Source organism: Carassius auratus, chromosome 1 (genome assembly GCF_003368295.1).
Source record: "Carassius auratus strain Wakin chromosome 1, ASM336829v1, whole genome shotgun sequence".
Taxonomy (NCBI): Eukaryota; Metazoa; Chordata; class Actinopteri; order Cypriniformes; family Cyprinidae; genus Carassius; species Carassius auratus.
In genome coordinates, this window is record NC_039243.1 from 13,100,304 (window position 1) to 13,118,131 (window position 17,828).

The following is a 17,828-nucleotide window of genomic DNA, read 5'->3' on the forward strand; positions in this document are numbered from 1 at the left end:
GTCACATTTAGTGTAAGATATGCATTTTTATTTGTGGTCTTAGATGGTTGAAACCCACTTTGTAATAAATATATGCCTTTGTATTATATAAACATGTAATATGTGGTCTTCAGGTCATAGAGAAGAATTCTAGTGGTTGGTGGTATGTCCAGATCGGGGATATGGAGGGCTGGGCACCATGTTCCTTTATCGATAAACGCAAGAAGCCCAACCTGAGCCGGCGAACCAGCACACTTACCCGCCCTAAAGTTCCACCCCCTGCTCCACCAGTCAAGAAACCAGACTCAGAGGAATCATCTTCTCTGGCTAGCTCTGCCTCCAAAGCTCCAGAATCCCCCACTCAGCGTGTCTATGAGGAGCCGGAATATGATGTTCCCGCCATTGGTTTTGACTCTGATCTGGAAAGCAATCCCCCAAAACAAAAAACAAATAATTCCCCGAAAACAGAGCCTCGTAAGTTTGTAATTAAAAGCAATCCAGCAGCTGCTGAAAGGATTGCACAGGCTGGTAAAGCCTCGCCTTTTCTAAAAGTGATGACTTCCCCCTTGAGGAAAAGAAACTCATTGGAGAATGTCAATAAGGAAGAGGTGATTTATGAAAATGAAGGATTTAGGTTTTCCTCTGATGACTTTGCCAGTGGTCGCGATTCAGATACCCCAAGGAGTCTCACATTGGGTCGTAAACCCTTCGGGTCCTCCTCTGGAGGAGGAAAGCCCCTCCGGAAGGTATCGCCGGATCTAAGTCGGAGTCACTCTCTTGGCCGTGCTGAGAGACACAGCCACAAGTCATCATCAGACGAATCAGGACGCAATCCCAAAAGAGAGCCTGTCATGCGAAAAGATGTAGAGATTCGGGTTGGTCAAAGTCCCTTAGCCAGGCCCAAACCAGTGGTTCGACCCAAACCTCTGCTTACAAAATCAGAATCCCAAAGTCCTGAAAGAATGGACATCAGCAGCCTACGCCGCCAGCTTCGCCCCACCGGGAGTCTTCGGCAAGGTGCACTCCGTGCAGTACGAGGTGGTGAAGATTCCGAGACTGCTTCCGTTGTCTCCTCTGAGGATTCCGTCTCCTCAAGAAGTACCTCCGATCTCTCCAGCGTCTATTCCAAAGGTAGCCGAGGTGGGGAATCTGACCATGAAAGTGTGCTCTACAGGACCACAGATGCCTATGAACGAGCCCAAGAGTCAGAGGTCAGCTTCCCAGCTGGTGTGGAGGTTGAGGTACTGGAGAAGCAGGAAAGTGGATGGTGGTATATCCGTTGGGGCGATGATGAGGGTTGGGCACCTACTTTCTATTTGGAGCCAGTCAAGCGTACCCATAACGTTGGTGTACAAGAATCCCCTAATGGCCCTCTTGTTGATCTTAGTAGCACCAACAAGTCCAACAGCCTCGAGAAAAATGAGCAACGTGTTCAGGCACTCAACAACCTAAACCAGCAGAACATGAGGAGTATGAGCAACCCTAGTCCACCAATCCCATCCAAACCACCAGGGGGTTTTAGCAAACCAAACCCAATGCTGAACGGTTCAGGCGTACGGATGCGTAATGGTGTTCGTCAGGCAGCAGTGCGACCGCAGTCAGTGTTTGTGTCTCCACCACAGCCTCTGAAGGACACCAACATCCACACAGGGTCTTTGAGAAGAAATGAATCACTGGGCGCAGGCGACCACTTGAGGTCCACAGGCGGCGTAAGGCGAAACTCCTCCTTCAATACTGTTCGACCACAGCCGGTGACCGATGTACGGGTCAGGTCTGGGACCACCATTACAGTACCTGCCGGAAGTTCAAGTCCCCTGACTGCCCAGAGAAACGGAATTCCAATCTCTACAGTAAGACCCAAGCCCATCGAGAAGACGCACCTCATTCACAACAACCTTCGAGAGGTTTACGTATCTATTGCTGACTACCGTGGCGACGAAGAGACCATGGGTTTCTCAGAGGGCACTAGTCTTGAAGTTTTGGAGAAGAATCCAAATGGATGGTGGTACTGCCAGGCTCTCGATGGCTTACAGGGACGTAAAGGCTGGGTACCATCTAACTACCTGGAGAGAAAAAAGTAATTCCCCAAAAATGTTTTAAACATGCACAATTGTAATCAAAATGTAAAAAGACGAACTGACTGAAGGACTTTTGGTTTGAAACGAGACAGACAGAGCCTTTTAGAAAGGAGTTTACATTCAAACTAGAGTAATGCAGGTGAATGTTAAGCAAAATACCTGCCATAACTTTATGCCAAATTGGTGCCTTCGTACATCTTTCACTAAATGTTAAGAGGAATGGGTCAAATGCCAGTGAAGCAATGAAAATACCAAATTTCAACTTAGTGCCATAGGCCTACAAGTACAAAGAGCAACAAACGTATTTTTGTTACAACATTAATGAGAGAAAGGGATAATTTCATCATAGGTGCATAACAAAAAGTGCAAATCCAATCGGAAGCACAAGAAATTCCTGTAAAAAACATTTTAAACAAAGAACCAACATCAATTGTTGTATTCGCATTGAGTGCACTCAAAGAAGCAAAGCATAACTTTGATTGTCGTTTTTTTTTTTTTTTTTTTTTTTTTTTTTGAGTTGATTTTTGTTACAGTATATCTTCCTTAGAGATGTATTTCTGCTTTCTTGTAACATCATAACACATCAAAACTGAGTCACATCCTGTCCTGATCAGTTGCTGGTCATCATTTGTGTTTCCCATTCTTTAAATATGCACAGGCCAAAATGAATAAAACAGGTTAAAAGAAAATAGTCTTTGAAAGCTACATGCATAGATCACCTCATGCCCACTTAATTAGTAAGTTTAGTTTAAAAGGTGCATGTTTATATGGGAGGGTAGATGGCTTCAGAGGACAGGAGATTAGATATTGCTGCTGTGTGTGCTAAATCTGTTAATTCAAGAAATCAGGACTGGAAAATCTTTTGTTTTGTTCAGCATTTTATCCCAGGGAAGTAGTGACATAACATTGAGCCCAAAATGTGATCTCACCAAAGAAGAATTATGGTGCATTCAAGTCCTCCTGGGAAGTTCGTACGCACGAGGTGGGAAGTCGTGCTTATGACGGCATGTGCGTTCAAGTCACTTTGATCGGAGCAAGATGGCGGAGTACATTTCTCTTAATTAAAAACACAAAAATACAGCAATGTTCTTAAACTCTTGTTGTAGAAAATGAAGAACAAAGAAATGTGCATTAGGTATACTTCATTTTTTAATGTTTTAAATTATTTTATTAAGCCGCTGCCAACTTTATTGTTACAATTTGCATTGTTATATTATAATGCCATCATATTATGCATCGTCGATTAATTTACTGCGCTGTAAATAGAAGAACGCCGGACAATATCACAGCTAAATACCTTTAAGTATTGTATATTCCGCCATGTTAATCACTGACACGCCCCCAACTCGTACAGATCGGGGCTTAAAGAAAATCCCGAGCTCCTCACTGGTATTACGATATTGTGGTGGCGTTCATGTGCATTCAACTCGTAAATACGATCTATACGAGATGACTTGAACGCACCATTACAGACACAATTGCAAGTTTGTTTTAGAGTTAGTATTTATTTTATGGGTACAAATAAATACAGTGTATTCAGCAAAACTTAAACGAGGTTTCAGAACTGAGAACAAAGTATATTTAATTGTTATATCTGGACGCACTTGATTTTTTTTTTTAACCCAAAGAAAAGCACATTAATATGCAATATGCTACATTACGATATTGCTGGGCAGTATTGAATCAGTGTAAACTACTATGTTTCATTTTCTGTTGGCAAAGATATTAAAATAGGTTCACCAACTTTATCTTAGTCCATGGTCCAATCTTTCATTCTCTTCTTTATAGATATCTGAGCTCAGAATGATTACATCCCCCTTACTCGATCAAATACTATTCATTAACAACAGCATTAAACAGCTGATGTTCAAGACTGCTGAAATATTTTTCTAATGAATAGTGGGAGCTCTTAATTGAGTTTACTACTACTTTTATTTGATTTGGTTTTCTGCTGGACAGTACTTTTAACAGTTAAAACATCAATTACCTGCTAGATTGCAGTTATATTCTATTAAGCAGAAAATAGTTTATTTTGTCTTGTTTGTTGGTTGTTGTGTGATCACACACGGACAATAATGATGAATGAAGTCGTTCATTTGTTGTAAATCAATGCATTTTAGCTTTTTTAATGCACTGGTTTAAAGATGCAGTGTAATTAATCAGCACATAAGTTATTTTTTGTTGTATTTATAATTTGTTATGTTTTTAAAAAATAATTAATACTGTTTTGATAAGATGCCATTTTATTGGCATTTGACGCTCACTTGAAACTTGAAACTTTTGGTAGTTCTGTAGTAATTGGCTGCTGCTATTCTGTGCTTTTTTTGTTTTGTCTTTTATGGCTTCTATTAATTAGGGCAGATGAATAGTGTCTACTACTTAAATAAAATTGGAAGTAGATTTTTTTTTTTTTTAATTTTATGATCATATCTCCACCCTGTGGAAACATATTTTCACCTAAATTTTTAAATCTGAAATGCATTTTCAACCAAGCTGATTGCTGCACCTTTAACAACTGTGGACACTTCCTTTCTCGTTATTGATCCACATATAATGCCAGATTATTTAAAAAAAATATTATTTTATAAAATTTTAACATCATCATATCTCTCCCATAAAATTAAATAGATGCTACAAAAAAGAAATCTGAATAAAAATCAATCAGTTCTTCAAATTAAAAGCCTGCAGTAAAATGGGAACGATCAAATGACATAACACTTTATAATTAAAAACAGCAGGGCTTTATAGTTATATAGTATATGTGGATCCCTAATTGTGACTGGACTGAGTGTTTCATTTAAATGTATATCATAAAAAAACAGCAATAATGGGATTTCAATGTTCTAATTTGGGTGATTTTGTTTTGAGCTTTTACATTTGAAAATGAAAATGAAGCCATTGCACTCGCAGTTGTAACTTTCTTTTTGACGATGGCATTACAGAAATGTGTTGACTCACTACAAACACAGCGCTTGTGATGGATGTTGCTAAGCTCCAATAACACTTTGCTCTTTCTTCATTTGCGCCTATACAATTTACAAAGGAACTGTTAAGAGTCAAAATAGTTCTTATCTTATGTTACTTGTGTATCTGCTAGTTTTGTTTATGTGTTCTTTATTTATTTAAATTTTAATGTTTTTTTTTTTCAGGAACAGTATTGCGTTTAACAGTTGTTGTTTTTTTCCCTATTCTTTCTCCTTTTCACTGTTGACATTACTCAGATGGAATTAGGAAATGTGCAATACAAAAACAGGCATCTCACCAGTTAAGAACCATTGTATTAAAGAAAACGTTGTTTTTACGTATAATTCTGACAATTTTATGTCAAATAATGCCTGGTTTTGTCCCATAGATTTTTTTTTTCTCCAATTCAGAATATATCAATGTGTGTTCAAATATGGTATGCTCAATTTTAAAACGCCCTGATAGATGGAAACCTTCAGTCTACCAGCCAACCATAACTCTTTTTCTGCTTTCATACTCTTTTTTTTTTTTTTTTTTACTTACTGAACCGCATCTTGCTTTAAGGGATTTAGTGACCTCACAAGCCCATGGTGAATAAGTATGGAAATAATAGGGAAGCATGGGTATATCTAATTCTCTGAGGCATTTGTCAGTTCAGCATGTCAAATCACAAATTTGAGATTTTGGGGCAAATCCATCAGCAGCTATATGAGCACAGCACCACACTGCCAACTTCTCCACATTCGCTTCCTCTATCACCATGGCAAGCTTTATCCTAAATCCCAATCGACTTACATAATGTATCATTGTTGGATTTCTTTTTCAATTTTGTTTAGTCTATTCTTAAAATCCAGGTTTAATCAACCCGATCTCACGGCAATTCGTACATTTTTCACGAGGTGGCTTATTCGTAAGAATTTGTACGACCACACTTGTACAAATTCATACGATTGTTGCCAAATCGTACATATTTTACGAGTTGCACAATTCGTATGAATTTGTACGAATGACCTACACCTAACCCTGCCCCTAAACCTAACCGTCACTGGGGTTTAGAGAAATCGTATAAAATCGTACGAGTGAGGTCGTACAAATTCGTACGAATAAGCCACCTCATAAAATACGTACGAATTGGCCATGAGATAGCGTTGGTTTAACTTTACACACCTTTTTACACCTTCACAAAATAATGTGGACTGCATATATTTGCTTCTCTTCCTGTCTGAATTCATTATCTGAGCTTACGCCTTAGAATTGAAATGCTTTTACTGGGAGTTTGAACGTAAGAGTGGAGATTTTAACTTTGGTTAAAAATGAGGTGGTTTATGTGTGACTGTCTTTGAGTTTTTGATAAAGAGAAGCTTTTTTATGAGAGTTGAAATGTCTTCACCTTTCCTTATTTAATAGGCCCTCTAAGGTGTAGGTTTGCTATAGTTTCTTGCTTAATGTTGTGTTTTTGGGATGGAGTTTCCCTTTGAGATTTCAGATTTTTTTTGAGAATATATTGGATATATTACAGGAATGTTTCAGGTTCTGTGACATGGTGTTGAAAATAATTTCAACCCAACCAATCTCTTGAGAAAATGTAACTATTTTTATGAGGTATAGTGATTTTGCATGAATGTCATTAGGGCAGAAACATGTTTTTTAGAAAGAAAAAAAAGCACGTTTTTGTTTCACCATCAATTCGAAGATCCATGCATTTGTATGATTTGTACCGAAACGTACAGTTGTAAGAAAAATAAGTTAGCACAAAGGTCCACCTTCATGAATTCATACAATGTGATTCATACTGAAATGTACAAATTTCAGAGAACAAAAGCATTGAGATCCACCCTTAATTGTAAGCATCAATGGGGTAAAACCACATTGTAAAAATTTTTTTTATATAGTTAGTTTTCAGATTGGTTTTCAAAGTATACAACACTTAATATTGAACCTGGAACATCCCTTAAACTCCCGAATTGGAATAGAAGAATGGATTGTGGGTGTATTTTTCCTGTTTGTTTGGTGTATTCTGCGATGGTTTGTGAACAGTAGTTATTAAATGGTGGAAAAAGAAGGTTAACAGAGGGAATGTTTGTTTATGATGCTGGAATAGAAGGGAATCCAGTCAGGTAAAGCTAGACATGATAAAACTGCTCTAATGGGCATGAAGAAGTGTTCCCTGTGGAAAGAAAAGCGAGGCTTTTTACGATCATTAGCACTTCAGAGAAGCTTCCCACTAGAAGCAGCTCATTATGATGTCACAGTGGCACTGCATTGTCATAATAGCACTAGTGAGGCTCAGTGTTCTAGAAACACACTTGTTATGTCTGTTGGAAAACTGGCTGCAACTGAATTCAAACGAGAAACCTTGTCTCCGAAGGCGATTGTTTCTCAAAACTCAGATCAGATGACGCGATAGATTGATAGTGTCTCTAATAGCTCACAGCATGTCATGATGTAACATTAACATCATCAAGAGGAATCATTTGAGATTCCTGCGTCAGTGATTGGCTTGATTTACTGAAGCGTCTATATGTCATGTTGGTGTATAACAAAAGTTGAAAGAATGTACGTTTGATTGTTTCGGATGTCATTTTAAAGGCTTGGAATACCTGGGATATGTTAGGGAATGTATGTGTACTCGCTGTGATGTATGAAGTGCTTGAAAGGAGTTTGGAAGGTTTTATTTCTCTTTCTCTGTGTTAATTAGCATTTTTTGATCAGATGCATCAGTGTTTGGTGTGAGGCGGCAGGGTGTGTTTATGTGTTCACTTTGATGCGAACAAGTGCAGAAAGGGAACATGCTGCGGACGTCTGATCTCTTGCTGTTTTCTGTCCCTGTCTCTGCTTGGCTGTCTGCACTAATTACCATTCTTCTCCACTTAATTAACAGACACAAAAACAGCACGTGAACAGCCTTTGAACTCTTCATTATTATTTCAAAAAAATACTTTTTAATCAATGTACTGCTCAAGTGATTTGTCAAGCAAAATTGAATTCTCAGACAGGAAGTGAAGATGCCTACATTAATATGCCACAATGTTATTTTGTTACAGACCATTGGATGTTAAGGAAAATTTTCAAACCCCTCTTGTCATAAGAAATGATAGTATGATAGCCTTTCAATGATAATATTCAGTGCTCAGCCAAAATCTACATTTTGTCGGCAGCTTCAGCTCTACAGCTTCGGCTTTTAATTTTCAGCATTTTTGTTATGTGTGTTTTTTGTTTTGTTTTGTTTTTTATTTTACATATTGTTTTTGTACCTTTTTATGTTTACATTGTATCTTCCATTGTCCTAAAGGAAAAAACAATAAAATGTATCCTCCTTGTTCTTATATCTTACTGTCATGCTTTGGTCTACATTAACCAGAGAACATTCATCTTTCATAGATTTATATGCAGAGATTTTAGGAGTCAGGTGTTAGACAGTCAAGGATTTAAGGATTGTGTCTCTAAATCCAACACCCCATTTGTCTTTTTCAGTTGAACACGATGGAGCAATGATTGCTAGTTCTAAATACATAAATACAAACACTAAATAAATAATCTTCATGCATTTTTGAAACCGCATACTAACATACTACTTTTACTATTTTTGCAGTATGCAACATGCACATTTTCTAAATCTAAATGACATTTGCAAAATTGTGTATAAAACACTGGAGTAAAATATATCCCACAGTGCAGTGCACAATGCTTGGCCTTTAATTAACAGTATGAACTGGAAGTATAGTTACAGTGATTGTATCCTTGTTTTGACTTTAAGTGGAATGCCAAGATGTTTGGATAAAACTTCATAATTTTTTAAAATGAATAATTATTAATAAATAACCATATTAATTTCTAAGAGGATAACTAGACATACAGTATGTGATGAGGTAATATGACAGTGGTGTAGCCTACTGTAGGTTATTACTGTCTAAAGTTTAATGCTCGGCTAGCATGTCAACATAACCCTTACTATTGCTGCAGTTAATTTGTATGGGCTTTGCTTATGTATGTATGTAGTACCAAGTTGACTACAACAACATGAGTGGAAAAATGGATCGAATATATGTATCGATGGATGAATTTGTGCAATAGACCACTACAGTGGTAATGTACTTTTAGGCCAGCCTGGAAATTAGAGTCAGCCTGGTTTAATTGGCTTTTGGACTGAAGCCGAAAAAAAGCTCTGTCACGAAGAAAAGTTTATTATTTTTAGATGTTGTGTTCATTATATATTCTTTACGACTGAACACGGCTATTAATCCTGAAGCCTAAATACAATTGCCAGAAGTAAAAAGGTAAACACAAGCTAACGAACTACTCCATGGTCATATGACTTCAACATCACCATCATCACTAAGCTTCCAACAACTCTTGTTCCAAAAAAACATTCCCTGAAAGTTTGAAATACAATAGTTTGCAAGAGAGCAATTATGAAACTGTGAAAGCGGACAAGTTTTCCTGTATTCCATTTGATGATGTTTAATATCAACAACCTCTTTAGCCCCATTTAGCCACTTGCCTTTTTCAAGACAAGAAAAAGCTTAAAAAAACACATACAATGGGGTATTAATGGTGTATTTTATATTGTTGAATAAATGTGAATGAAAATATCTGAGCCTGATGTCAGGCATTTAATGAAAAAAAAAAAAAAAAAAAGATTTCGGGACAGAACCCGAAGTGCTACGCTAATTCATTTCAGAGTTTTGGCCTAACAAAAATACATCATCCCTACACCACTTGCCAAGGTCATAGGTTTTATTAATGTAAGAAATTTAAGACCTCAAACCCCATTGGTTCTCGCATTTCACGTGACTTATCTAGACGCGCCATATTTGAATATACTCTGGCGGGAAGAAAATTTGACAGCGTGGTCAATGGAAGGAATATTTTCACTGTATAACAACTCATATTTACTCACTACACAAAAATACTTTGTTTTAAAAGCGATATTCTGAAAATCATCGACTCGAGGGTGAGCAAAACTACGTATTTTTTTTTCTTTAAACGTATAAATATTTTACCAGTGTACAAATGTTTAGAGATAAAGCTGTACACTGACTGTCAGTAAAGATGACTACAGTGTCATAACATAATATACAAATTGAAGAAGAATGAAGTCAGTCATTTCTAACTGTTTGAGAACGCTGAGATCACCGTCACATGAAGGATAGATTTGATTAGAAAAAAATAAGAGCATGAGAAAGTAATTTTGTCCACTAGAGGGCAGCCTTAAACAGGCTTGAACCGACATGTCAAATGACTAAATCTAGATTGAAATAGTGTGTGCACAGTTGGTAGTCGCGACTAGTTGGTCTCGGAACATGTACCCCAGACTATGAGGGGAGGTCTTCATTCTTCTCTCAGCTCTAGAGCACAGCATCAAAGACATCTTTCATCCTTCATCTGCACACCTCTGATCTCAGGCATGTCAAGTGCTCCTGTTACAGTCCACCTTAATTTTCAGGTTCAGGGTCAGGTTGCCATCAAGGTTTATACTGTATATTTTAGACTTCATTTTTAATTGGTTCTTGGTCAGATGCAGTGAGTTAGTGATCACTTTATATGAGGATCAGTTCAAGCATTTCTCACCGTTTTAAATTGTTGGATTTGCTTTATAGAGATGTAAAATGAAATGCACTTGAAGAACAGTTGATAAAATGTCATAAATGTTAAAATTTGAACAAAGAGAGCACAGTAGACACACCATTTGCTGAAACGTATCTGCAAAGTTTATTGACAGTCATATTTGACTCAGACATTACAAAGCTTCATAAACTGATCACAGACTTAAAGAAGAAAACAAATCTGAACATGGATTCGAGTCAAAAACTAAATGCCACAATAAGCTGAGACATTTCTCGTGACTAAATCACTACTGACCTCATGGACTCTATGAATCAATGATTCAATTAACAGCCCTTGAATGAACCCTGGGAAATAGGAATCATACCTTTTTAATTCAATATTAGATTGGTCCCGCTGTGAATAATGAGTGAACAAAGCACACTGGAAAGTGGAAACAATAATTACAAGAATGAGGAAAAGCAATTCCGATCTTTTTTTGAAACCTGTATACTGTATATACATTAAGATAAAAAAAATTTGACCACAGTTTAAAAAATATTCTGATTTGATCAACATTGAAATTGTAATTATGTATGGTTGGGCTGATAATTTATGCAATCCCTGATCCTGTTTGTGGTTTCTTCACAAAACATCAAAACACATTTTTTTCCTGAAACAAAATTATTGGCCAGTGTGTGAATATGGCTGTTTTCATTATATCTAGAGCTTTGATTCAAATAAATTCAGAAACAGGAAAGCTAAATAAACTAAATGACATCTGATTCACACATCGCACTCTACACGCGGTTCATAAATAAAGTACATTACAGGGTCGACAACAATCAAAAGTGAATCCATCGGTTAAGGACAGAAACACAATGAAAAACTCATACATTAAAAAAAACTGTAAAAATAAAAATACATTTGGGGGAATTTTTATGATCTTATAAAGTGACTGAAATTTACAGAAAAAGTGCAAAGAGTTTTTTTTATATGAAAAACTTGGATCACTTTGTCTTTCAAAAATCTTAATGAAAGCTCTAAACACAAATATTGGGTTTAAGGACATTTTCTGAATTGCAGGAACTTTTAGCAAGCTCAGTTTGATAGAACAACCATAAATAGACACCTCAGCACAAAAATATGTTGCCAATCATAAAACACCTGATATCAAAGGGAGAGTTCATAATCGTTCCATATAAAAGCTGGTTCGGATTGTTTCCTGCGAAGCCCCTGATGGACGTACTGCTCAGTTCAGAGTGTTGGGTAAAAGAAAACCAGCACAAAATTCAAGAAATACACTTCCGTGTAAACCACAGAGGACTGACAAGCAAACTGTACAATCATACTTTTCGGTCCAATAATAATAATAATAATAATAAAAAAATAGGTAAAAACAAAGACAAAGCTATAGCAACACCTCAGATACAGTTATTCTAATAGGTTTCTCTAATTAACATAAATTAACATTCAAAAGTGAATCACCACTCCAAACAATAGAGTAAATCTGAACTGATCAAGAGTGACAGGACATTTTCTCGACATGGTGTTAGCATTGCCTGAAGGAGAGCTGGCTAATACTAATAGCAGCATGAATTTAAGCGCCAGTCATCACGATTGCTTTACACAAGCTAACTGGCTAATAATGAACAATATTAGCCTGCAGTCCATTGTAGTTCATTGAAATTGCTTTTGAGCCGCTTTAACATCCACGCGCACACACAAATGCACATAATCATGTCAACTTTTGCTTATTTCCTGTAAATTGTACAACGTAATCTTTTTTAAAAATAAAACTGAGACTTTTCCAGCTGTTGATGTGGATCATAGATTGTGTGGGATATTGAAGTGACGTTTGTAGGGGACCTAGAACCAAGAATCAAACCTGCTCCGGCCATTCACTGACATCATTATTATTATTATTATTATTATTGTTATTATTATTATTAAATTAAAGGTACTATACATTCTGCTCTAAACACAATTTCGACTATATACCATTATTATTATTATTATTATTATTATCATTATTATTTTTTTAGTATGCAGACTACACATCTCAATGGACTTTTTTTTTGAGGGAATATTTGCTTAATTTTTATGAATAATGTCAATGCAAATATTAAATGTTTAATTGTCATGAAAACAAAATGCAATTGCTGTATTTATGTATTTATTTTATTTTTGAGGTGAAATATGACTATATATGGCTTTGTCACATTCATCTATGCATTTCACCTTCACAATATAAAGCTATATTAACTTTATCAATCTCTCCGTGAGATAAGCGATGTAGTTCACCTCTCAATTGTCCTGTCTCCTAGAACATCCCTTCAACTTTGTTTTACAGTTACAGGACTATCTATACCTTAAATTGTCCTTATATAAATTTGAGAAGCATTTTGGACGCAGTCAAAAAGAAATTGATAATCTTTTTGACCTGGCTTTTTTTTCTTTCTCAGCACCGACAGCAACACTGAGCCAGCATTTTTTCAAACATATTCCATTTGAATCAATTTGCTATTTCATCAGTGGCCTGCACTCACTTTTATCCCTATACACACCATTTTTGGCCTACAGAAGCTGTCGGCGGTGGGGAGCTGGGAGAAATATGGATTAAATGGGCAAATCAAATGTCCTCTCAGCACAAATGACTCTTTCATTGGTTAATGCCTCAAGGCTGTTTTCCTTCTTTCTAGATTTCGCTCTCCATGGCAACATTGCAATTGTTTTCACATAAAACCCAGAGTGTGCATGTTCCGATCAACAGTCAAGAACAAGTTCACAGTAAATCAAGGTTTGATTAGGCCAACATGTTTTAGGGTCTTGAGTTGAGGTGCACTATTTAACCGCACTTCTCTGTGACGATTACATTACTCAGCACCGTTGGATCAATTACGATATCCAATATTAATGTTCTTTAAATGAGTTGTTACATAACTGTATATGTGTATATCTACCACGAAACATTGGTTAATGATTCCTGTGTATTGTTTTAACAAATTATATCTCTTTAATACTACCACAAGGTCCTGCTTTTAGAACGCACGCATAAGCGAAATTATAGTGGACCATTAGCTGACTTCACCTACTACCTGCCAAAGCTTCATATTACATTACTAAACACATGATCAAATAGTCATCAATGCACAAAGACCTTTATATGAACTCAGTTGAGAGCATGTAATAATGCAAGCTGTCAGTTACACAATTAGAATGAAATAGTGGGGTATGAAAAGCACTGTTCATCATTATCTGTATTTCTGTCTCAGCCAAGCACAGACAAAAATTGTGAAACACTGAGACGTTTTTGTATGAATTTCAATGGTGAAAGTGCCTTAGCTGGTTTGACTAGAGAGGACAGCAGAAGAAAAAAAAACGGACTGTAACACCCTCTATTTATTATGAATCCAGCTTTAAAGAATATGCAGCTATGCTATTAATGAGAGTCTATTATGGCTCACAGAGAAGGTAAGAAGAAATGGGAGATGTGCAACTTTGATTATCTCCGGTGTCACCTGAAATGTCCTGAATTCGATGAGATACTGTCTATGATTTTTTTATGTCGTCAGTTGAAAAGCCGGATGCTTCTAAAAAGCAGCAACATCACTGGTTACCATAGCAACAGAGACTTGAGCATGAAATACATGAAATACCTTTGTGAATGGATGCCTGAGCCTTGAAGGTTCAAGGGTTAATAACGTCAGCGCCATGGGAACAGAGACCAATGCATTGCCAGAGCAAGTCCCTGAACTGTGACACCAACCCTCTCTTGAAACAGAGATCTATTAGATATCCTTATGGCCCTATGAGACTTGGGGTTTGGGGAGTTAGGGCCCCCCCCTAAGTGCTCCGGTAGGTCTTAATAATGTCTTTGATAGCTCTCCTGCAGATAGGACAGCTAGCGTTGGCCATTTTTTTGAGGCGGAGACCGCAGGTGTAGCAGAGACACATGTGTCCGCAGGCGTAGATTACGGTGTCCACTGTGTTTTCATAGCAGATAGAACACTCATCCGGCCATGAGCCTGAGGCAGATGGGAAAGTGGGGGATTTAGGGAGAATGATGGGTGAGTTGGGTGTTGTTCCTGTGACAGAGGATGACAAGTAGATCCCATTACGTTTTATGGTAGCAAATGATGCAGCAGTACCATAAAAATGGTCTATATGAATTGTGCACAATATTCCAAGTCTTCTAAAGCCATAAGAAAGCTACAGTGAAAAAATACAGTGCCATTTTTATAATAAAATCTTTCAATTATCTTCATTTCGTGCTAACAAATGACAAATACTACTTAAAATAAAAAGTATGCAGAATTTGTTTTTCCAGGAAATCCTAAAATACAATACATGTATGAAAAGACATGCAGACCTTCAGTGGAGCTGCAGAAGGTAGCAGAACAGCCACGTTCATTGAGACTGGGCTCTGGACTTCCATTGCACAGGCCTGAGGGTGAAAGGGGTGAGGCAGAGGGTGAGCCAGGGCTGGACGGGTCATGAGCATCACCCAAGAAAGTGGAGCCTGAAAATACACATAATATAAAAACAGGTGAAATTGATTTTGTAATAAATAATGTTAAATAACTATATGTAATTGGTTCGCAGGGCCAAACTTTTGACTATGATTGTTCTGGCATAAACATTTCAGTGCAACCCTGCACTTTTAAACTTGTATAAACTGTAGAACTGTGCTTACTGAGTCAGATATTGTGTAATGCCAATCAAACCAGAGATTGCTGTAAAAAGAGTTGCATATTTTGTGTAATATATATCAGATGATCAATGAACATTGAGCATTTCAAAATGATAATTCAAGGAGCTGTAGCCTTTATTAGAAACTTCAAAAAAGCTATTATTGTAACTGTCACCCTCTCTGCAGAACAATATAGTGTATAATGGCACAGGTGTTGCATTTGTGAATGTTATGGGGTGACTTTTTCCACTAATCTAGGTACATCATTTTGGTTAAAGGAGCTTAGGATGGAATCTGAATCTGACACCTTTAAAGACCACACTGGCCTGAGATTTGTTAACAGATCAAACACTCAGGCAACCAAACGAGAAAGCAAGCCTGTATATGTATATAGCAACATGTAGTGAAAAATACATATTCAGTTTTTTACTAAACAGTACTTTTATATATATATATATATATATATATATATATATATATATATATATATATATATATATATATATATATATATAAACACATTATTCATATATATTTTTTTGTTTATGGATTGTTTTGTGACAATACACGATTAAATATGGTGTATGTGACCAATTATTGAAGGGGAGGGGATCGGTTTAAGTTCTAATAGAATTGTTAATGGAATCATTTGTTACATGTGAGTCATTAATTGGAATCTGAATCGGAACCAGATTTATTAATTTCCTAAAAGTTTTCACGCCTTAATCCGGTTTTTTATTATTATTTTTTTTTATGTAGTTTGTAGAGTTGAGACTGAATTCAATTGAAGTGACCTCATTTCTACTATACTGGATCTTCATATATATATATATATGTGTGTGTGTGTGTGTGTGTGTGTGTGTGTGTCTGTGTGTATGAGAAGGAGAATTGGCTGAACTGAAGCTGAGCTGACCTAAAACCCATGAATACATGATCCTCTGAGGTTAATGTGTGTGTAGTGTGCATTTACTGAGGTCTATGACAATATTAGATGGGAGTCAGTGAGATTCCCCAAGGTCTTGTTTTAGCTCTGTCAGTGGTTTGATTTATATGTTTGTTTTTTTTGTTCACATGTTCGCATACAGTATGTTAGTCCTACAGTGTGATACTTTATTATGATGGAGATGGGATGAGGGGTTATATATGGGGTGTAGTCAACTAAGCGTGGTCCTTTGTGAGTCTGACATGCTATTCCACCTTCTTGTCATTCCACACATATACATATCATGAATCCCTTTCTCTAGGATCAGCAACTCGCCCTGGATCACTAGGGCCATGCCTCTTCAAGAGCATCTCTACTAGATTAACAGGGACACAAGAACAGCTGTTTCTCGCTAACCTCCACCCGTAGAGGGAGAGACTTAAAAAAACTATTAGAGAAAGTCAGGCCTCTCTAAAGCCTTTCTGTAATGTGTAAAATGAGTACTATGTGCCAACATGGCAGAAAGGCTTTTTTTTGTATTTTGAATACCAAAGCGGTACTGACTAAACCAGCTTGCATGGTATAAACAGTCACATAGTTCATCTGTCAAATAATGCTATTTATGCTTAAGTAAAGGTATGAGCTGCATATGTCCTCACATATGCCCTACATTAAGGGTCTTGAACTGAAATTACTGGAGCAGTGCTCTGCATTCAGTATTGATTTGGTAAAGTAAATGTCACTTTTATTGTTTCACTTATTCACACTGATTGAACAAGTGAACATTCACACTGATTTCAGAACAAGTATATTATAAATATAGGTACAATTGTTCAAAAGACACGTATGCTCACCAGGGCTGCATTTATTTAGTCAAAAATACAGTAAAAACAACATGAATATTGTGAAATATAACAATTTAAAGAAACTATTTCTTGTTTTAATATATTTTCAAATGTAAATGATTCCTGCGATGACAGAGCTTAATTTCTAGCAGTCATTACCCCAGTCTTCAGTGTCACATGATTATAATATGCTAATTTGTTGTTCAAGAAACATTTCCTGTTATTATCAGTGATGAAAGCAGGTGTGTTTCTGTTTTTCTGTTGACAAATCTGACTTTTCCTGTCTCTCTTTAAACCAATCATATATATAGTCTTTGTTACCATGTGAGCTCACGTCATGGGGAAAAACATACATTGAGTGATCAATTACTGTAACTAGCAGACAACTGCAATTAACTTCTTTCTCGACCCTCTCCAGAAAGAAGTAATTATGTCTATGCATGTGTTTGTGCATTTCATTTATTACCACTGGATTTAATAAAAGTGTTTGCAGGGTGGTAAATTTTAACCGACAGTAACTGTATGCATACTAACAGTCAGTATTTGAATTGCGATTCAGTCTTCTTCCTTGGATTTATTTGCATTCTGAATTGTGAATGGTCTTTCTGGAGGCTGTCTTTATTAGACAGCTCTCTGGAATACTTGATTCTCCTAATCAATCATTGCATTTAGCATGATTGTATAATAACCATTGCCTATGGCAGCATATGGTAACACGGTTACAACATTCACATCTCTAGTACCATAATGTTGTCTATCTCTCTCTCTCTCTTTTTTTTTGCAAGGTATTATTGCTAATTGGT

At 36.6% G+C, this 17,828-nt stretch overlaps 2 protein-coding genes across 7 annotated transcripts in view; one reads left to right on the plus strand and one right to left on the minus strand.

The window, feature by feature from the left end:
• LOC113069365 (SH3 and PX domain-containing protein 2A-like) overlaps positions 1-3,805 on the plus strand; it is a 78,953-nt gene extending 75,148 nt beyond the window's left edge. For all 5 annotated transcript variants that reach the window (XM_026242434.1, XM_026242731.1, XM_026242583.1 and 2 more), the window contains one exon: positions 114-3,805. In XM_026242434.1, coding sequence (XP_026098219.1) covers positions 114-2,060 — 1,947 coding nt within the window. In that variant the 3' untranslated portion in view covers positions 2,061-3,805. The remainder of the gene's footprint in view (positions 1-113) is intronic.
• Positions 3,806-10,709: 6,904 nt separating this feature from the next.
• The window catches only part of LOC113069630 (E3 ubiquitin-protein ligase NEURL1-like), a 50,032-nt gene continuing 42,913 nt past the window's right edge, over positions 10,710-17,828 (minus strand). For both annotated transcript variants that reach the window (XM_026242823.1, XM_026242854.1), the window contains exons 5-6: positions 14,938-15,087; positions 10,710-14,653 (exon numbers count right to left, since the gene is read on the minus strand). In XM_026242823.1, the coding sequence (XP_026098608.1) occupies positions 14,412-14,653; positions 14,938-15,087 (392 nt within the window). In that variant the 3' untranslated portion in view covers positions 10,710-14,411. The remainder of the gene's footprint in view (positions 14,654-14,937; positions 15,088-17,828) is intronic.